This window comes from Ahaetulla prasina, chromosome 12, assembly GCF_028640845.1.
Source record: "Ahaetulla prasina isolate Xishuangbanna chromosome 12, ASM2864084v1, whole genome shotgun sequence".
Classification (NCBI taxonomy): Eukaryota; Metazoa; Chordata; class Lepidosauria; order Squamata; family Colubridae; genus Ahaetulla; species Ahaetulla prasina.
Window position 1 is genome coordinate 5,621,804 of NC_080550.1, and position 22,071 is coordinate 5,643,874.

General features: G+C 44.5%; 1 protein-coding gene across 2 annotated transcripts in view; it reads right to left on the bottom strand.

Moving 5' to 3' along the window:
- The window catches only part of FTO (FTO alpha-ketoglutarate dependent dioxygenase), a 219,338-nt gene that overhangs the window by 196,992 nt on the left and 275 nt on the right, over positions 1 to 22,071 (bottom strand). Inside the window, exon 2 of one of the 2 annotated variants that reach the window (XM_058155190.1) lies at positions 16,229 to 16,511. The exons of the other annotated variant lie outside the window; for it this stretch is intronic. Within the exon in view, the coding sequence (XP_058011173.1) occupies positions 16,229 to 16,315 (87 nt within the window). The 5' untranslated portion in view covers positions 16,316 to 16,511. The remainder of the gene's footprint in view (positions 1 to 16,228; positions 16,512 to 22,071) is intronic. 2 annotated transcript variants of the gene reach the window in all.

Consider the following 22,071-nt stretch of genomic DNA (forward strand, 5'->3'; position numbering starts at 1 on the left):
GTCAGGATTGAACTGCTGGCAGTCGGCAGAGTTAGCCTACACCACCACGACTCTTATAATGTGCCAGTTCAAATATCCAGAAAAAGCAACGATTCCATATTAGATTTCTGAGAACTATACTCTTCGAAGTTAGTTGCATAAATTGTATGTGCTTTTTAAATTCTTCCCGATTTTAAAAACAAACAAACATTTTTGTCATTTTGGAGGGAAAGTTAACACTTCTGCATATTTTTAACAAAGCGGGACACTAATTTAACTGTATATATTTATAGTTAAAGGGACACGGTGGCCCAGTGGTTAAGACGCTGAGATTGTCGATCGAAAGGTCGGCAGTTTGGCGGTTCGAATCCCTAGTGCCGCGTAATGGGGAGAGCTCCCGTTACTTGTCCCAGCTTCTGCCAACTTAGCAGTTCGAAAGCACGTAAAAAATGCAAGTAAAAAAACAGGGACCACCTTTGGTGGGAAGGTAACAGCGTTCCGTGCGCCTTTGGCGTTGAGTCATGCCAGCCACATGACCACGGAGATGTCTTCAGACAGCACTGGCTCTTCGGTTTTGAAGTGGAGCTGAGCACTGCCCCCTAGAGTCAGGAACGACTAGCACCTATGTCCGAGGGGAACCTTTACCTATTTACAGTTAAAATGCACAATATAAATAATACCCATGCATTTGAGTCTACTGTCTATCCAGTTGTAGACTGATGGAATAGAATAACATGGTTTCAATTACTGAACTATCCGTCTCAATCTTCAAGCATCCCTTAATACCAAACGGGTTTCTTTTTGTGTGCCGTTCCTTCTTCTAACAGGTCTCCTAGTTATTATAGGAAGAAAATCTCAAAAAAAACAACAAAAAAAACCCAACAACCCCTAAAAAAACTCCAAGCCAACTGTGCTGCATCTGAACGCTGTTCAACTTAACAACAAGCACACCAATTCCTGCCAAGAACTTGCTCAGGGTGTAAATATTTAATGTTAATACCGTCCTTCACTCAGTGCTCACATTGTCTGATCAAGCATCTCTTCTCTGTCTCTTAGATGCACCAGAGGAACAAACACATTTTTTTCCAGTCGCACAAAAACTCTAGCTTTCTCTCTTAAGTTCTTTTGAAGTTCAATAATTTATGGAAAAGCTGTGCGTGTAAGGGCCGGGCCCCGTTCCCTGCAATGCCATTAACTGCAGACTGCAGGAAATTGTCCAACAGGTCTCGTTGATGAAAGGAAAGGTAATGGTTCTAGTACAATGAGGTACCATGCCACGGAAATGTCCATCTTTAGGAAATGTTGGCACTGATTCATTTCAAATCTGGAGGTCGCAATTTTCCTTCCTGCCACGAAGTTCAGAGTACTTAAACAATTTTGAGGTTGTAGCAATCCCGTGTAGTTTTACTACTACTGTCGGAATCCTTGTTTCCTTACAACATGTTTGGAGATCTCCAGAGTCTGAATTTAAGATTTCTGGGGCTAAAATCTGAGAGGAGGAGGAGGAGGAGGAGGAGGGGGAGGAGGAGAAGGAGGAGATCCCTTCAGTCAAGCCCAATTCTTGGTGATTCTACTGGCCAGGTCTTTCCACATCTTCTGATCTTGCACTACCTCTAAAGAAAGATGTTATGATGGAGAAACTGATTTAGAATCCAACTTTAATCACAGTCTTAAGTAAATCAGCATATGAACTTCTGAAAAACCTGGATCATCATTATTTCCATATCAAATAATGGCCTAGAAGATCTTTCTTTCTCTAAGGGAACATCTTTCCCTTAAACCATCTCGGACAATATAGAAGTGTTCTTAAGTTAGTCCAAATATCAGTCAGGTCCACCTCTCCGCTATTCCCATAACGACCAACCTAATATCTTCAGAAAACACACAAGTAGAATGTAGACTAAATCGGAGGGCATCCCAGCTTGGCAACTTTAAGAAACTGAGAACTTCAACTCTCAGAATTCTCCAGTCAGACATGCTGGCTGGGGAATTCTGGGAATTGAAGCACACAGGTCTTAATGTCGCCAAGGTTAGATACCCCTGGGCTCAAGCATTCTGGGAGTTGAAGTCCACAGGTCTTAAAATTGCCGAGGTTGGACACCCCTGATGTAACCATTTCCAACTGTTAGCAGCAATGAGTTCCATTTAATCCCCATTATTAATATTCACTGCTAGATGCCTTCACCTTCATAGCTTTGCTAAGCCTTTGTCCAAGCCAACCAAGAACAAACCAATAGCCAAAGCCTTCAGTTGGCTGAAGTGTTCGCAGGTTGAACAATGTGTGCGTTCTTGGCAGCTCGCTTGAATCTGCTGTGAACGAGCAGTGTCTTTCTGTGCTTTTCAAATGGCTACGTCTTGCAAGGAGATGTTTTATTGGGTCATCTCCCACCCATCCCCGTGTAAGATTTCCTACACCTCCCTACTCATCACCACGGACATCCCTCATTGAGCACTAACCCTTTTGTCTCCAACCTGACAATGCTAAACATAAATTACATTTTGTGGTAGCCCAAAGGTGACATAGAGAGGAGAGAACGATAAACAAGGAATAAACGCAAGGGCCAGTTGGGTGAGACCATGATTATAGTCCTATTAATCTTGTGTGTGTAGTCACTCGGCTGCAAAGAATTACTCGGTCCAGCCTATGTTATACACGGCAGACAATAAAGGTAAGTCAGGAAAGATCCATCTCCTGCTTGTTTTGTATTTCAGTGTCTAAAAGGACCATCCCCGGACATTTTGTAGCATGATATTCTTCCCGCGTCCCTCACTGAAATTAAGAGATGCCAAAATATATCTCAGACCATAATCTGTCTTGAAGCATGGTGGCAGAATTGTTGTTCATTCGCTAAAAGATGACCAACTCTTCACGACCAAATGGACCATAGCATGCCAGCCAGGGATGGGTTTCACTTACTTTTACCACTGATTCACCCCGGGCGTGCATGCTCGCTTTGCGCGCACCATCCATGCATGCGCCTGGCCTTCCGTGCATATGCTTTGCTTGCTTGCATCTTCTGCGGAAGCACCCGGCCTCGAAAACATGCCTAAATAGGACAGCTTAGAGCCGGAGCGGGTGGGCAGGCCCACTCATGATCTCCGCTACCGGTTCTCCTGAACTGATCTGAACCGGCTGAATACCATCTCTGATGCCAGCTGCCCGTCTTCCACCATCTCCTGGAGTTTCCCCATATTAACATAACATAACATAACATCAGAGTTGGAAGGGACCTTGGAGGCCTTCTAGTCCAACCCCCTGCCCAGGCAGGAAACCCTACACCATCTCAGTCAGATGGTTATCCAACATTTTCTTAAAAATTTCCAGTGTTGGAGCATTCACAACTTCTGAAGGCAAGTCGTTCCACTTATTAATTGTTCTAACTGTCAGGAAATTTCTCCTTAGTTCTAAGTTGCTTCTTTCTTTGATCAGTTTCCACCCATTGCTTCTTGTTCTACCCTCAGGTGCTTTGGTGAACAGTCTGATTCCCTCTTCTTTGTGGCAGCCCCTAAGATATTGGAACACAGCTATCATGTCTCCCCTAGTCCTTCTTTTTGTTAAACTAGACATACCCAGTTCCTGCAACCGTTCTTCATATGTTTTATCCTCCAGTCCCCTAATCATCTTTGTTGCTCTTCTCTGCACTCTTTCTAGAGTCTCAACATCTTTTTTACATCGTGGCGACCAAAACTGGATGCAATATTCCAAGTGTGGCCTTACCAAGGCATTATAAAGTGGCACTAACACTTCACGTGATCTTGATTCTATCCCTCTGTTTATGCAGCCCAGAACTGTGTTGGCTTTTTTAACAGCTGCTGCACATTGCTGGCTCATATCTAAATGGTTATCCACTAGGACTCCAAGATCCCTCTCACAGGTACTACTATTGAGCAAGGTACCACATATACGGTACTGGTGCATTCATGTTCATATTCATGTTCATTGCATCAATGACACTATCTAACCATCTCATCCTCTGCTGTCCCCTTCTCCCTTTGTTTCTTCATATGTTTTAGCCTCCAGTTCTCTAATCATCTTTGTTGCTCTTTTCTGTGCTCTTTCTGGAGTCCCAACATCTTTTTTTGTGTCGTGGCAACCAAAACAGGAGCCTAAACTTGTCTCCACATGTGGAGCCATCAAAACTAGACGTCATTATGGAAACCGTAGCCCAGGATGTTGTTGATCATGGACAACCGGTTCACTGAAATAACCCAATATTTATTTATTTATTTATTTATTTGATTTTTATACCGCCCTTCTCCCGAAGGACTCAGGGCGGTGTACAGGCAGAATAAAACAAACAATACAAAATACAATTAAAACAGAATTTAAAAAACTTATTTAAATTAGCCTGAGAATTTAAAGATTTACCATACACTAAAAACCCCTTGTAAAATTAATAAAATTTAACATTTAAAATTCAATTTAAGCCAGCCCCGCGCGGATAAAAAGGTGTATCTTCAGTTCGCGGCGGAAAGTCCGAAGGTCAGGTATTTGGCGTAAACCTGGGGGAAGCTCGTTCCAAAGTGTGGGAGCCCCCACAGAGAAGGCCCTTCCCCTGGGGGCCGCCAGCCGACATTGTTTGGCGGACGGCACCCTGAGAAGTCCCTCTCTGTGAGAGTGTACGGGTCGGTGGGAGGCATGTGGTAACAGCAGGCGGTCCCGTAAGTACCCAGGCCCTAAGCCATACTCCCCCTAGTAGCCAGCCAAATACTTTTTGGGAAGTTCACACCTCTCCTGTGATGACACCACAATTTGATGAACCTCAAATGGCAGATAACGAAAGCAGGAAGGTAACTGTCTCGCAACTACCCTCAATTTTCTTTCGGTGCCTTGAAGGCCCATTACAGAGAAGACAGTTCTGCTGCATATCTGTGTAAAGAAACACCTGTCACAATCCAGGATGCAAATTTAATTATTTCAAGTTAAAATATTCCATCTCGTCTCAAGGTCCTTCAAAAAAAAAAAGGAAGAAAGTAAGTAAGAAAGAAAGAAATTGCACCGGTAAACAAGCACTACAATGCAATCAGGTGTCAGTGATGTATTTGATCTCTTGAAAAAATATGTCACAAATCACTAGCAGAAAGTGGGTCGGCGGAGACAACAAAGAGAAAATCTGTCAGTGGACCAGGTCGCTCGCACAAGTTTGCCTATTAGCACACCAGATCTTTCTGCTCCTGTCTCTTGACGTCCTTTTGAAAAAAAAAAAGAAACCAACAACCTGACAGTGTGTTGTTAGCTTTGCGTTTGATGTGATTTTGCTATAGTAAGCAGAAATCAGGGGGAGGAAAAAGCACTGAAGAGAACAACTGGTAGACAAACTCTAAGAAAGGCTGAGACACACCAAGAAAATGGCAGAGATGACATCAAATGCCTCCTTCCTTGCTTACGGCAAGCTACTGTTTACTTTTTTTTTTTAAAGTGTCTTTTTTTTTTAAGCTCAAGATGCAGAAGACGATGCAGTTATTAAGGTGACTTTTTCTCTCGCTGTTGAAAAAAAAAAGGTGCTAAAATTTCCTTATTTTTTTTTTTATTTTTTTAGTTGATCCAAAACACTTTTATGGATGCTGTTGTCGTGTCCTACTCCTCCGCTGACGGCCGGGTCAGGGAAATCCGAATCAGGCTTGCCTCTGCAGCTCTGCCCAAAGTCCTAGCAAAGTCCTCAGAGCAGGCAGGAGACCAGTAAGTGACTTCAGCAAGATAAGTTCGACTTTTGCCTGACTCAGAGACTGCCAGAAAGCAGATCCTTTATATAGGCCATGGGGTGTGGCTCCATGACTCAGCACTCATTAAGGCCTGCCCCTCCCTTCCTTCTGTTGCCTCCGCCTATCCAGCCTTCTGATGCGAGGGTCACACCAATCAGCAGCTGTTGGGAATAAACCCTCCTCAGGCTCACATGCTGTGGAGGAGGGGGAGGGGTCTAGCTGCTCCGTTTGCCTGGGCATGGAGTCAGGGCTGGGGCCGGGAGATGCTCCTTCTTCTGCAGTTTGTGTGGGCATGGAGCCAGGACTTGGGCCAGGAGGCATACATTCCTCAGTGTTCGGGAGCAGGTAAGAAGGCCCCGGCTGCTCTGAGGGCGGGCAAGACACAACAGCTGTGTTGCAAAGAAAGACATCCATTTTCAACTCCCCTGTCCTGTTCTTTGTCTACAGAGGCTAAGACAAAAATTAAAGGAGGGAGGTACAAGGACGTACATGAGAATGGACAAAGATGTAGGTGTTGTGGTCCACCAGCAGCCTGCAGAGTTGGCAGCGGAGTCGGACAGTGACGAGGCTGGGGAGGACAATGGGTGAGTCCTGGAGTCAGGGGAAGGCCTGGATGAGGGCTCTGCGTTGGAGACAGAGATGGGGCCAGGGCGATCTGGGAGCAATGAGCGGACTCTGGAGCCTCCAGAGGCGGACAGCAGAGAGGTAGAGGAATAGGAGAAGTGTTCTGTTTCCCTCCCCACAATACTCCCAGCAAAGAGTCAGTCAGAGGCCTCCTTTTCTCATTTTATTTACATAGATAGATGTCCTGGCCACGTCTACCTACGGGCCTGCCAAGTTTCTGGAGATAACGAGGAAATTATAGATAAGGCCAGAATTACTCACGAATATATTCTTCCCTCCATTGATACAGTTTGCCCACGCAAATTCATTGCTTTGTCCAAGACGAAAAACCAGGAAGTCCCGCCTCCTATTTATAGTCTCTGCAGATGTCACTGCATGACAATTATTACTTGGCTTTATCCCAACCCTGCTTCTGCTGCGCGCGCCGGTCACGTCTGCGCAGTCTTGCATCACTCCAAAACTGTTCTTGGGGCGTTGCCAAATCAGAAGAAGGCTCCAGAGAATCAGGCCTTGCCGGCCCCTCCTCCTCCCTTTGAGTGGGTGCCAGGGAGGGAGAGGGCTCAAGAGAAGCAGGGCTTGCCAGGTCTTCTCCCTCACTTTCTGAATCATCCGAGTCCAGGAGTCCGGGTCCAGGAACCTGTGTCACAACAAGAAGCCTGTTCCTAGTGCACACATGTGAAGAGCTGCCAGAAGGCAAGAGCAGCTAAAGCAAAAAGGACGGCTCGGGAGTAAGGCCAGGAGATGATTAGCCCCTCCCATAAGGCTTAAAAGAGCAGCAACAGCTCTTGGGCTCTTTGTAGGAAAGCAACATTGCTACATTTGTTTCTAGTCGGCGTCTCTTGCTTCTGAACTTCGTGGGGCTTTGCCAAGAAAAGCCTTTGGCAGGGTGCCAAAGAAGACAAAGGTTTGTGATAAGGCCAAAACACTTTTTCTGAAGGACTTGTTTTGGAATTAATTTGGACTAAGCTGAGAATGAAGTAATTCTCAGCTGTTCTAATAAAATACGTTTGTTTAGGACTGATTGTGTCTGGTAATGACTACTTGGGCCTAGGTCACAACAGTAGTTTGGAGACGAGAACATGTTCCCCAGATCAGTGGTGGGATTCAAATAATTTAACAACCGGTTCTCTGCCCTAATGACCAGCTGGGTAGGCGTGGCTCGGTGGTCATGTGACCGTGTGGGCATGGTCAACTCAATGTCACTTAAGTCGATGGGTGCTTCGCCTTAACTGTTACAATGTAATAAGGGTTAACCAGAGAGGCAGTTTCTGTTAAGCAGGGCAATAAAGATTAGGCTAGAAACACCACCAGAATGTTTCCTTCCTGCCTTCCTTACAGGATTAGCCCTGTAAAGTGGAAAAAACAAAAGGAGATTTCTTCCACCAACCGGTTCTCCGAACTGCTTAGAAAATTAACGACCGGTTCTCCCGAATAGGTGCGAACTGGCTGAATCCCACCACTGTACGCAAAAGAGGAGATGGAATTAATTTTAACGGTGGGGATGCAGTCACATTTTTTTCCCTAGGATATTCTTGGGTTTGGTTAGAATGTGTTGTGGAAAACCAGATGTTGTGGCTTATTAAACTGAGCTCTTAACAAGTCGTATTATCTGCTTCTATGACTCTATTTTGTACAGATATGAATGTGAGCATGTCTTTGGCAGGTCACACTAAGATTTTATGAACATTCCTTCTACTTTAATACGAGCATAACTTTTCTCTCCAAACTTGCAATAAGAACAGTAAACCAGTTGCTAGTAACATGGCCATGAACAAGCTTGGCCATGTTTGCACAAACCTTAGATTATGCAATCACTATTTTGATCTGCAAGAATCAGCGAGATTTCTGTAAGTGGATTCAACCAATTGACAGTCAGGTGGATGAAAAGAAGCACGAAAAGGGCAAACATCTTTGATCTCATAATAGGTAGCATCTCTGAAGTGAAATAATGTCTGAAAAGGCACCTTGAAAAGTGGCCCTTCCTTCCTTCCTTCCCTCTCTTTTCCTTCCTTCCTTCCTTCCCTACTCCCTCCCTCTTTTCCTTCCTTCCTTCCCTTTTCCTTTCCTCCCTTCTTTCCTTCCCTCCCTCTTTTCCTTCCTTCCTTCTCCACTCCCTCCTTTTTTCCTTCCTTCCCTCCTTCCCTCCTTCCCTCTCTTTTCCTTCCTTCCTTCCTTCCCTACTCCCTCCCTCTTTTCCTTCCTTCCTTCCCTCTTTTCCTTCCTTCCTTCCCTTTTCCTTCCCTCCCTTCTTTCCTTTCCTCCCTCCCTCCTTCCCTCCCTCTTTTCCTTCCTTCCTTCCCTCCCTCCTTCCTTCTTTTCCTTCCTTCCGTCCTTCCTTCCTCCCACTCCTCCTTCCTTCCTTTTCCTTCCTTCCTCCCTCCCTCCTTCTCTCCTTTCCTTCCTTCCTTCCTCTTTTCCTTCCTTCCTTCCTTTTCCTTCCTCCTTTCCTTCCTCCTCCCTCCTTCCTCCCTCTTTTCCTTCCTTCCTACCCTCCTCCTTCCTTCTTTTCCTCCCTTCCTTCCTTCCCTCCCCACTTCCTCCCTCTTTTCCTTCCCTCCCTCTCTCCTTCCCTCCCTTTTTTCCTTCCTTCCTCCCTCCCTCCATCTCTTTTCCTTCCTTCCCTCCCTCTCTTTTCCTTCCTCTCTTCCTTCCTTTCCTGTCCTCCTCCCTTCTTTCCCTGTCTTTCTACCTTCCCTCTAATCTTTCTTCCTTCCTTCCTTTCTTCCCAGAGAAAGTAAAATGGAAGAATATTCTGCCACAGTTTAGATTTACCACCCACGTTACCTATGATGCAGGTTTCAGCCTTCACAGTATCCATTCACCCTTCATCACACACCATCTCTTTGGCCACAGACAGTTACAACATTATAGTTTGCTTTTTCAAGAAATCAGGTGTACAGAGTGGAGAGAGAGAGGGAGGGAGGGAGAGGGAGAGATGGGGAAAGGAAGAAGGAGACAGAGAAAGAGAGAGGGAGGGAGAGAGTGAGAGTGAGAGAAGAGTATATCTTGCCCAATTATGTGATTTTGGATGAATTTCACTTATTCATACAAAGCCAAACCACTGTAGGATACGATGCTTCCTTGGTCTGGAACAAGCCTCTTTTCACTTTCCAGATGCTCCCTAAGATGAATTCATTACCAGCTGAACGCCGCTTCTATTTATCCCTTCCGGTGGAAATTTAAGCATTACACAAATGTTGCCATTTGCTGCATTATAAAACCTGCATATATAAAGGCAGGGATCGTATTAACATGAGGGCATGGGGGAATGGAGGGTGCTGAATAGCAGAACAGCCTCTGAAGCAAAGCAAATGGGGCGGGCAGGGAGCATAATCTTCTCTATGACTCAAGAACATTTGCAAATGAGGAAATTTCCAAGAGACGTATTGAGTAATAATGAAAGAGCCGAGGCGATAACTGTAACCATCTATCTACTATATAATCAGGCTCTTTATATATTGGAAAGAAACTAACCTGCCATTTTTCACCACTGTATTACAGCTCTGTGTGTGTGTGTTTGTGTGTGTGTGTGTGTGTGTGTGTGTGTGTGTACACTCCTGCCCCTTCTCTCTCTCTCTCTCTGTGTGTGTGTGTATATATATATGTCTGTCTATCTGTCTTTGGTTATTCGGGTTTTCTCCCGCGTAAAATTGGAAGTGTCTTGGAAAACCCGAATAACCAAAGACCTACATACAAATACCCGCGAAAACCTCAGAAAACATATAAATATAGAGAGAGAGGGGGGGGAGAGAGAGAGAGAGAGAAAGAGAGAGTGTGTGTATGTGTGTGTGTATATTGTACCAAATTTGTGTTTTTGCTGATAAAGAAATAAAGGGAGACTAGTATAGATCTATTTCAAGCTATTTAGTTCTCATCAGCTAGCCATACCCTTACTTGGATTCGAACTTGGGAAAGGGAAGCAATATGCTCCCTCCCATATTGGGGCAGACCAGGTGCTTCAACAGAAAAACACTATATATAGTGCTTTTTATAGTGTGTATGTATGTACCCTGTTTCCCCAAAAATAAGACATCCCCTGATAATAAGCCCAACCGGGCTTTTGAGTGCATGCACTAAAATAAGCCTCCCTCCGAAAATAAGATAGATAGATAGATAGATAGTTAGATAGATGGATGGATGGATGGATGGATGGATGGATGGATGGATGGATGGATGGACAGTCAGAAAGGTAGATAGATGGATGGATGGATGGATGGACAGTCAGAAAGATAGATGGATGGATGGATGGATGGATGGATGGATGGATGGATGGATGGATGGATGGATGGATGGACTGACAGTCAGAAAGATGGATGGATGGATGGATGGATGGATGGATGGATGGATGGATGGACAGTCAGAAAGATAGATGGATAGATGGATAGATAGATAGATAGATAGATAGATAGATAGATAGATAGATAGATAAATAGACAGACAGACAGATAGATATTGTAGATAAAGACACTCAACACACACACACAGGTAATCCTCAATTTTGTAGAGTTCATTTAGTGGCCGTTCAGTTACAACGATACTGACCAAAGTGACTTATGACCGTTTTTCACCCTTACAACCGTTGCCAGTATCCCCACGGTCACTGTGATCAAAATTCGGACACGGGGCCCCTGACTTGTATTTATGACGGTTGCTCTGTCAGGTGACACCCCTCCCCCTTGCGACCTTCTGACCAGCAAAGTCAATGGGGAAGCCAGATTCACTTAACAACCGTGTTAGTAACGGCAGAGATTCACTTAAACATCTGTTCCATTGTGCATTATCCCACAAGTTTATAATAAATTATTATTATTGTTGTTGTTGTTGTTGTTGTTGTATTGTCTATGTTTGCCCTGTCTGCCTCTTTCTTTGGGAAAAAAAGGAAAAGATGTCAGAGAGATTCTTTGCATAGCCTTCAAAGGCAGCCATGCAGCCTTGGGTGAACGAATGTTTATTCCAAGTTACAAGAAGATGCGTGTTTCGTGTCCAGGACCTTTTCTGCTGCAGGTAGCTGCAGGTGTGATGTACCCCATTTGCAAGCTCAGTGACAGTCACAGCAGCTGTCAGTCAATGCTCCGAAAGGTTATGTTAACACGACCAGACATTGACCGACCTAAAATGTAGGGACAAAAATGGCCTCGGATAAAAAGAAACTGAGTTTACAGAAACGGCACGGCTAGTCTAGTGCAGAGAAGGACCAGGGGAGACAGGACAGCAGCCTTCCAATATTTGAGGGGCTGCCACAGAGAGGAAGGGGGTCAAGCTATTTTCCAAGGCACCTGAAGGCCAGGCAAGGAATAATGGATGGAAACTGACCTAGGAGAGATTCAACCTAAAAATAAGGAGAAATTTTACCCACAGGTATTTTATCCACAGTCAGAAATGAGGAGAAGGAGGAAGAGGAGGAGGAGGAGGAGATGAAGAGGAGGAGGAGGAGATGAAGAAGAGGAGGAGGAGGAGGAGGAGGAGGAGGAAGAGAAGAAGGAGAAGGAGAAGAAGGAGAAGGAGAAGGAGAAGGAGAAGGAGAAGGAGAGGAGGAGAGGCAAGGAGAAGGAGGAGAAGGAGAAGGAGAGGAAAGGAGAAAGAGAAGGAGAAGGAGAAGGAGGAGAAGAAGAAAACACTATAGTAAGCAGAAATATCCTGGGCTTCTGCCTTTGTTTCATTTATAAGAAAACACACAGAGAGATTCTAAAAAGTTAAGACAGCCTCGGGCGGTTCCATCACACAGTAGAGAGGTCATTTTATTTTTATCAAAGAAGGGAGCAGATCATCGTCTTATCACACATGTTGACATCTCGGCAACTCGGAGAAAGAGGAAGATAAAACCCAAGTCCCCCTTGAGGTGTTTTTAGCCTGCGTTTTAAGGAGCAGAGACATTTGGCTATTAGCACGTGAAAACCAAAGCAAAGAAGCAAAGATCCTTGGGAAGGCGAAAGGCTTAGTATAAGGCAGGGGTGTCAAATTCAAGGCCGGGGGTGGGGGGAGGGTGCGGATCCGGTCCACGGGATCCTTAGATCTGGCCCACAGGGATCTGGAAACAGCAAAGGAGCGGGGCCACAATGCCTCTGTGCAGCCCTGGTGAGCACCATTTTTGGCTGCAATGACCTCCTGCAGCCCTCTGTTAGCAAAAACGGAGCCGTGGCAGGCCACACGCAGCCCCCTCCCCCTTCCGCGAGCTCCATTTTTGCTGGCAGAGAGCTGCAGGAGGCCGTCACAGCTGAAAACGGAGCCTCGACAAGTAACATTGAGCTGGCCACACCCACCACTTCTCCACCCTGGCCATGCCCACTCCTGCCCCCCCCCACAAGGTCAAACACAACCCTGATGCGGCCCTCAATCAAATTGAGTTTAATACCCCTGGTTTAAGGCCACACCTAGAATTCTGCATCCAGTTGTGGTCACCACATTACAAAAAAATAGATGTTGAGACTTTGGAAAAAGTGCAAAGAAGAGCAACCAACGGTCTATGGCAGGGATCTGCAAACTTGGCTCTTTTAAGACTTGTGGACTTCAACTCCCAGAGTTCCTCAGCCAGCTTTGCTTAAACTCTGGGAGTTGAAGTCCACAAGTCTTAAAAGAGCCAAGTTTGCGGACTCCTGGTCTATGAAGAGTCTCAATCCTCCAGGTTTTGGTTGTCCCGAAGGTGCATTTCCCCCCCCCCCCCAAGACTTTCTAGGTTTTCTTTGAAGACATTTCGCTTCTCCTCCAAGAAGCTTCTTCAGCGTGGACATTCCCCACCATCCAGTCAAGAGCTGAAGAAGCGTCTCGGAGGAGAAGTGAAACGTCTTCAAGGAAAAACAAATAAAAGTCCACCTGCCTTTTGAAAAAGCACCTTTGGGACAACCATGACCTGGGGGCCTGAGAATCTCCATAGACATCTAAAACGAAGAATTTCAGATTAATTGATACTCGGTTTGAGGAACTTGGTCCTCGGTTCCGATTTTTCAAGAGGCAACTGGATTTTCTGGGTTTTTCTTTGAAGACGTTTCGCTTCCCATCCAAGAAGCTTCTTCAGCTCTGATGAATGAGAAGTGAAATGTCTTCAAAGAAAAACCAGAAAAGTCCAGTTGCCTCTTGAAAAATGCACCTTTGGGACAAGAGCAGCTAAGATGGTTGAAGGCCTGAAGACAAAATATATGACGAATGGTTTCAGGATTTGGGTTTGGCTAATCTAGAGAAAAGAAGGACTGGACAGACCATAATAGCAGTATTTCCCGCCTCTGTTTGTTTGTTTGTTTGTTTGTTTTAGCTAGATCCTACAGCATTTTCATCATTCAGCACATGCCCTTCTGGATTTAGTTTCATGCATAGCTCTAAAACGAAGGAATGTTCCTTTGCATGGACAAGTTCTATATGGGGGGCGGGGAGAAAGAAAGAAAGAAGGAAGGAAGGAAGGAAGAAAGGAAGGAAGGAAGGAAGGAAAGAAAGAAAGAAAGAAAGAAAGAAAGGGGGAGGGAGGGAGGGAGGGAGGAAGGAAGGAAGGAAGGAGAGAGAGAGAGGAAGGAAGTAAATAAGGAAGGAAACAAAGAAAGAGAGAGAAACAGAGAGAGAGAGAGGAAGGAAGGAAACAAAGAAAGAGAGAGGGAGGGAAGGAGGGAGGGAGGGAGAGAAGAAGGAAGGAAGGAGAGAGAGAGAGAGAGGAAGGAAGGAAATAAGAAAGGAAACAAAGGAAGAGAGAGAGAAAGAAACAAAGAGAGAGAGGAAGGAAGGAAGGAAGGAAGGAAGGAAGGAAGGAAGAAAGGAAGGAGAGAGTAAAAGGAAGGAAGGAAGGAAAGAAAGAAGGAAAAAGAGAGAGAGGAAGGAAGCAAAGAGAGAGAGAGAGAGAGAGAGAGAGAAAGAAAGAAAGAAAGAAAGAAAGAAAGAAAGAAAGAAAGAAAGAAAGAAAGAAAGAAAGAAAGAAAGAAAGAAAGAAAGAGAAAGTCAAATTACCAGGACTCAACATCAGGAGAGATTACCTGACAACCTTATTTATTACCGAACAAAAACAATATTTTGCACCATGTTGTTTAAAAAAAACAACCAAAAAAACCCCAAAACCAGAGTCTAATCACTTCAATTACATTCTGTCACGGCAACAGAATTTAACCGTTTCCAAGCATGATTCCCGAAAAGAATGATGGTTCCCCCCCCAACCGCCCCACTTTGCACGATCCTGCACCAATTCACCCTCTTTTGCATATCACACGTGTCCCTTATTTTAAAAGCGACTTAGCATGTCTGGGACGTTTGTTTAGATTTAAATGAAGCGAGCTCATTTAGCTGGCCTGCGTTTATTTATTTATTTTAGAACATCACATTAGCATATAAAATACTTTGGGGATGGAGAGGCAGAAGAAAACCTTCATTTGTTAAGATAAACGCCGGTTCCACCCTTCATATCAATCCTGGGCTAATAATGTTTCGAGGCCAACATCGAAAGGCTTCTGTTATGACCCAGGTTCCTGGACCCGGACTCCTGGACTCGGATGATTCAGAAAGTGAGGGAGAAGACCTGGCAAGCCCTGCTTCTCTTGAGCCCTTTCCCTCCCTGGCACCCACTCAAAGGGAGGAGGAGGGGCCGGCAAGGCCTGATTCTCTGGAGCCTTCTTCTGATTTGGCAACGCCCCAAGAACAGTTTTGGAGTGATGCAAGGCTGCGCAGGCGTGACCGGCGCGCGCAGCAGAAGCAGTGTTGGGATAAAGCCAAGTAATAATTGTCATGCAGTGACATCTGCAGAGACTATAAATAGGAGGCGGGGCTTCCTGGTTTTTTGTCTTGGACAAAGCAATGAATTTGCGCGGGCAAACTGTTTCAATGGAGGGAAGAATATATTCGTGAGTAATTCTGGCCTTATCTATAATTTCCTCGTTATCTCCAGAAACTTGGCAGGCCCGTGGGTAGACGTGGCCAGGACATATATCTATGTAAATAAAAGGAGAAAAGGAGGCCTCTGACTGACTCTTTGCTGGGAGTATTGGGGGGGAGGGAAACAGAACAGCTTCCAAGTGAACAGCACAGATAAAAGAGAAGAACTACTACTAGTCCTTGTCTTACAACGCTTCATTTAGTGACCGTTCGAAGTTGCAACAGCACCGGGAAAAAGGGATCGACGGCCGTTTTTTTACACATTGTACGACCGTGGCTGCATCCCCATGGTCAATTTCAGACATTTGACGACTGCCTTGTATTTATGAGGGTTGCAGTGTCCCAAGGTCACATGATCAGAGTTAGTATTCTGCTGGTTCATACCAGTTCAGACAAACCGGTAGTAGGTGATTGCGGGTGGGCCTGCCCATCTGCCTGGATGTAATGTCGTCCTATTTAGCCACGGAAGACGCGCGTAAGAGCAAAGAGAATGAGCGGAAGGCTGGGCGCATGCACGGAAGGCCGGGCGCATGCACGGAAAGTGCACATGCACGCAGAGCGAGCATTTACATGCATGGCGAACTGGTGGTAAGCATTTCTGAAAGCCACCGCTACACATGATCCCCTTTTCTCATAGGCAAAGTCAATGGAGCCTCTGTGGCTCAGACTGGTAAGACAGTCTGTTATTAACAGCAGCTGCTTGCAATTACTGCAGGTTCTAGTCCCACCAGGCCCAAGGTTGACTCAGCCTTCCATCCTTTATAAGGTAGGTAAAATGAGGACCCAGATTGTTGGGGGCAATAAGTTGACTTTGTATATAATATACAAATGGATGAAGACTATTGCTTAACACAGTGTAAGCCGCCCTGAGTCTTCGGAGAAGGGCGGGATATAAATGCAAATAAAAAAAAAAAATGGAGAAGCCAGCTTCACCAAACAACTCTTATCACCTACAGTGATTCGCTTAACGATGGTGGAAAGGTCGTAAAATGGGTCAAAGCTCACTGAACAAACGTCTCACTTAGGGAAAGAAGTTACAGGCTCGGTTTTGGTCGTTAAGTCGAGGATCGCCACTGTTTACCTCTCTATAGTATCCTTTCACCCATCTCTTCCCTGAACCTCTGCTTGCCGCGGGGCCGCGATCTGGTGCTCCAAACTTCCTAATCATCCATCGATTGGGTTTTCCGCGTAGTTTATCATCTGAATTCCGACGGGAACGTAAAGAAGCTATTTGTGAGGTCAACCACGGCGTAGTCAGAGGCCGACATGATATCGACGCCGGGTGGGAAGAAATTGCCAAATGCGGCCGATCAATACCTCGTTTCACCAATGCAGCCTTAGACACACACACGCGTGTGTAAGCCCTAAGAAAATAATAATAATAATAATAATGGAAACCGGGAAATAAATGCTTCCCTCCGGCTAAATTCTTTGATTAGTAGAGGGCAGAGGTGACCCCAGCAGCTGCATCAAGCTAAGTTTATCACCTTATATAAAACTGTCGAGACCAGCGACAAATAAAGAGACACTAGGATTCTCTAGGCGTTAAGAGTGACTTTCTCCAATGCAATGCCCTGGCTGGTTGTTGTTGGGGGTTTTTTTTTAGGACTTCATCTCTAAGAACACAAGTCGTCCTTGACTTACCACTGCAACTGAAAATGTCCATCAAGAAGCGAGACGGTTGTTAAGTGAGTTTTGCCCCCTTTCACCACCTTTTGCCACAATTGTTCAGGGAATTACCGCAGTTCATAACTTCCGGAGGAAAGGTGTTCCACTGATTAGAATAATGAATCAGTGGAACAACTTGCCTCCAGAAGTTGCGAATGCTCCAACTCTGGAAGTTTTTAAGAAGAGACTGGACAACCATTTGGCTGAAGTAGTGTAGGGTTTCCTGCCTAAGCAAGGGGTTGCACTAGAAGATCTTGAAGGTCCCTTCCAACTATTCTATTCTATTCTATTCTATTCTATTCTATTCTATTCTATTCTATTCTATTCTATTCTATTCTAATTCTATTCTATTTTCTCTTCTATATTCTATATTCTATATTCTATACTCTATACTCTATGTTCTGTTCTGTTCTATTCTGTTCTATTCTATTCTATACTTGAAAGGTCCCAGAAAGAATGACTGCAAGTTGAGGGTTACGACCTGTATCAAGTCCGCAAATTTTGATCTAACAAATTAAAAAACCCTGTTGTCCGACCCTCGCAATATTCTTAAAGTTGTGAATGTTATCGCATTGATTTGAGAATCCTCCAAGCAATGTTTGAACCAAGGAAAAAGATCCTTTACCTCTACTAAGGCTTGCTGATAACCCTGGTACAGTTCGCTTAGTGACTGTTTCAAGTTACAACTGAAAAAAGTGACTTGGGACCGCTTTCCAAACTTACGACCGTGGAAGCATCCCCAAGCATTGACCATGTGGTCAAAATTCAGACGCTTGGCCACTGATTCATATTTACGACGGTTGCAGTATCTGGCGGGGGTGTGTGTGTCACGTGATCCCCCATTTGTGACCTTGTGACAAGCAACTTCACTTAACATCCGTGTTACTCACTCCAAACTGCAATGATTCACTTAACAACCGTGGCAATAAAGGTCCTAAAAAGGGGCAAATTCACTTAACAACGGGTCTGGCTAAGGAACAGAAATTTTGGGCTCCGTTGCAGTCATAAATTAAGAGGGCTTACCTGTATTGGCAGGTGCTTAAGCACTCGCTAGATACATCCCTGAGTTTATTTACAGCACAGGAAATAACGTCCCTCCAGAAGTTTCCCTCCCGTTTTATATTTTAACGGCTTAATAAATCTGAGCCTGGACATAACTCAGCAAGGCAAACCTCGCTCCTTAATTAAAAAGGCCATTTAAAAAAAAAAAAAGGGGGGGGGGAGAAAAGAAAAGAAACCAGAAGGACATTCCTTGGGCTAAGTGCGAAAGATTAAGCGGCTGTCCTGCCAGCGGCTCTTTTTCGCCAAGGAAGATCCAATTGAGGGCAGGCGGGTTTTTAAATCATGAAAAATAAACCATCTCAACTGCCTGCGCTCAATAGCAAGCAGAGAGCCAGGAGGACGCAGGCCAGCCTTGGATTAACACATTTCCAGTTATAACAAGTAATTTTACAGAGGATTAGTATCTTGATGGGCTGATCAATACGAGACTCGGGCTGCCATTACCGATGAAGAGAAAATTACCCCTCCGGAGTAATCAAGGGTGTGTGTGTGTGTTAGTTCTCCTTCATTTACAAAAGCCATTATTGTAATGGTTCCAGCGTTAACAGCTGGGGCAATCTGAAGCGGGCGGTCCAGGGCCGTGATGAATTTTAAAACAGAGAGCATTTGCCACGCTCTCCATCTTACCTTTCATCGGCTCGCCCTCCTGAATCAGGGCATTGTTTCCAACCCACAGGTGATGCATTACGCCTCACGTGCGCTATTCCTCAACAAGCTGTCTCGGTAATAGCGCTAGGAAGGTGGTTGGGAACCAAGGAGCAGACAATTTTTGTTTTTAACTTTTATACACACACACACACACGCAGTATGTGTGTTTGTGTTTGTGTAAGATAGATAGATAGATAGATAGATAGATAGATAGATAGATAGATAGATAGATAGATAGATAGTAGAGACATCACCCTGCCAACAAAAGTGGGTATAATCAAGGTTATGGTTTTCCCAGTTGCAATGTATGGCTGTGAAGGTTGGACCATAAGAAAGGCTGAATGCCAAAGAATTGAGGCCTTTGAACTCTAGTGCTGGAGAAGACTCCTACGAGTCCCTTGGACTGCAAGGCAAACAAACAAGTCAGTTCTAGAGGAGATCAATCCTGACTGCTCTTTAGAAGGCCAGATCCTGAAGATGAAACTGAAATACTTTGGCCACCTAATGAGAAAGAAGGACTCCCTGGAGAAGAGCCTAATGCTGGGAAAGATGGAGGGCAAAAGAAGAAAGGGACGACAGAAAACGAGGTGGCTGGATGGAGTCACTGAAGCAGTAGGCATGAGTTTAAATGGACTCCAGAGGATGGTAGAGGACAGGAAGGCCTGGAGGAATGTTGTCCATGGGGTCGCGATGGGTCGGACACGACTTCGCAACTAACAACAACAACAAGAAGATAGAGATAGAAGATAGAGATAGATAGCTAGATAGCTAGATAGAAGATAGAAGATATAGATATAAGATAGATAGGTAGATAGCTAGCTAGCTAGCTAGCTAGAAGATATAGATGATAGGTAGGTAGGTAGATAGATAGGTAGAAGATAGTATAGATAGAAGATAGACAGACAGACATAGACATAGATATTGTTATAGATAGATAGATATAGATATATAGCAGTGGTGAAATGTAAAATTTGTTACTACCGGTTCTGTGGGCATGGCTTGGGGGGGGGTAATGTGACTGAGTGAGTGTGGCCAACTTTTTTTTTAACTTTTAAAAGCATTTTTTTGGCCGAAGAAAACCATGTTAAGCCATGGCATAACATGGTTCTGATACTGTCTAAATTTGTAAAAAAAAAAATCTTGACTATCCACCTACACAGAAGAACCAGGAAGTCACTTGGAAGACTACGTTCTACTCCAGAGATATGAAACCTGAAATCCTATCCTTGAACCTCTAGAAAAGAGTTTCCCAACCTCGGCCATGTCCAGGTATATGGACCCCAACTCCCAGAATCCCATAGTCATTGATGAGAATTCTGGGAGTTGAAGTCTCCTCATCTTCAACTGGTGAAGTCTCCTCACCTTCAATTCCCACCTTCAAGGTTGGAAAACACAGTTCTAGATGCTTCATCATTGACCATGCAAATCTTTCAGTGCTCCATGATACCTAATGTGGCATAAATTCCTGTCTACTCCATAATTCACACGGATGAAACACCTCATTTGAAAGTATGATTTGCTCAAACAGTTTCCTGAACAACCTGAAGTTGGCAAAGTTCCCTCCACATTACAGGCCATCAATTATGGCTTGTAAAACCAACTCTTGTCTTGCATTGACACAACTTCATGCAAACATTATAGGTTAGTGTGATGAATCAACCTTGCAATCACTATCCAACTGATTACTTCCTCTAAATGAGGAACTCTCGCTATAAAAAGCAGATTATCCCTGCGAACCTTTAATTCTGAAGAAAACAAATGAAACACAGTGAAATAATAGAATCAAACTTGCCTTTCTTGTTTATGGGACATAGAAAGACAAAGTTACAGTTCTTGCCGGAATGCTTCATAATTGCAACCTTACCCAAATTCGCCCGGAGAATAAAATATATTAAAGGCCATCTGTGGAGCTGCATTGTTAAACAGTGTATTGTTTTAGAAAGTAAGGGAAAAACTTAGATATAAGTTTGTTATTTGCAATGCAGCCAGAAATATCAGAGAAGGAATGAGGTGTTTCTCCTAGCGTTTGAAAGGACTGAATCGGCTCCCAACTCCTTCAGCAGTTGATATTTTTCTTCTCGTTGCAATGATTTATTTATTTGATATTTGATTTATTAGCCGACCTGTTATTTTTTTTATATAAAAAAGTTTTATTTTTACATTCATAACCAACAACTCATCCAATGTACAGTCATATACAATTAGTTGGGCTTGCCCAGTCACCACCCCCTCCTTTTAAATCTCTTCCCTCTTCTACCTTCTGCTACTTTCCTTACCTTCTTCCCCTTCTCTTATCTACATCCTCTCCTCCCACCGCCCTATACCTTCCTTCTCCCTCTTCTACCCCTCTTCCTTCCTCTTCTCCCTCTTCTACCCCTCTTCTCCTCTTTCCTACCTCCTACTCTCTCCTCTTTTCTCCCTCCCCACCATTCTAAAATGGTAGCTGGGCAGACCCGACCCTACATTAATTATATTTATACATCTTCAATAATCCCTGTACATTAACCATCACTCCATCCTCTTCCCTCAACCCCCCAATTTCCTCCCCTTACCCCCCACCCAGCCCCGACTTCCCAGAACAAAATGCAGGGTATCGAAATTGTTTTTTTGGCCTAAATGTAGAACCTTACTTTTTTCACTGTTGAATTTCATTTTGTTAGATAGCGCCCAATGTTCAAGTCTGTCAAGATCTTTCTGTAACTTGAGCCTATCTTCTGGAGTGTTGGCTATTCCTGCCAGCTTGGTGTCATCTGCAAATTTGATGAGTTCCCCATCTATCCCCTCATCCAAGTCATTGATGAAGATGTTGAAGAGTACTGGGCCTAAAACAGAGCCTTGGGGTACTCCACTGCATACTTCCCTCCATGTGGATGTAGTTCCGTTGAGGACTACACGTTGAGTGCGGTTGGTCAGCCAGTTACGAATCCATCTGGTGGTGGTGCTGTCTAACCCACATTTTTCTACTTTATCTAGTAGTAGGTTATGGTCTACTTTATCAAATGCTTTACTGAAGTCCAAGTAAATTATATCGACAGCATTCCTCTGGTCTACTAATTTTGTCATTTTGTTAAAGAATGTGATAAGATTAGTCTGGCATGATCTGTTTTTAACAAACCCATGTTGGCTTTTGCTTATTACTTTGTTTGCTTCTAGGTGTTCGGTGATTCTAGTGTTTCTAGGTGTTCGGTGCTTCTAGGTGTTCGGTGATTCTAGTGTTTCTAGGTGTTCGGTGCTTCTAGGTGTTCGGTGCTTCTAGTGGCAAGTCGTTCCGCCGGGTAATGGGGTTTTTCCCTCCCTAACGGGAAATAGGTCTCAGTTGCTTCTCTCCTGGATGGGTTTGTGCAAAGCCGAGATTTTGCACTCTGGATTTGCAAACTTGGGTTGGGGGGTGGGTGAATGAATGAATGAATCAGGGGTCTCCAACTTTGGAAACTTTAAGACTTGTGGACTTTAAGACTTGTGGACTTCAACTGCCAGAATCCCTCAGCCAGCAAAGCTGGCTGAGGAATTCTGGGAGTTGAAGTCCACAAGTCTTAAAGTTACTAA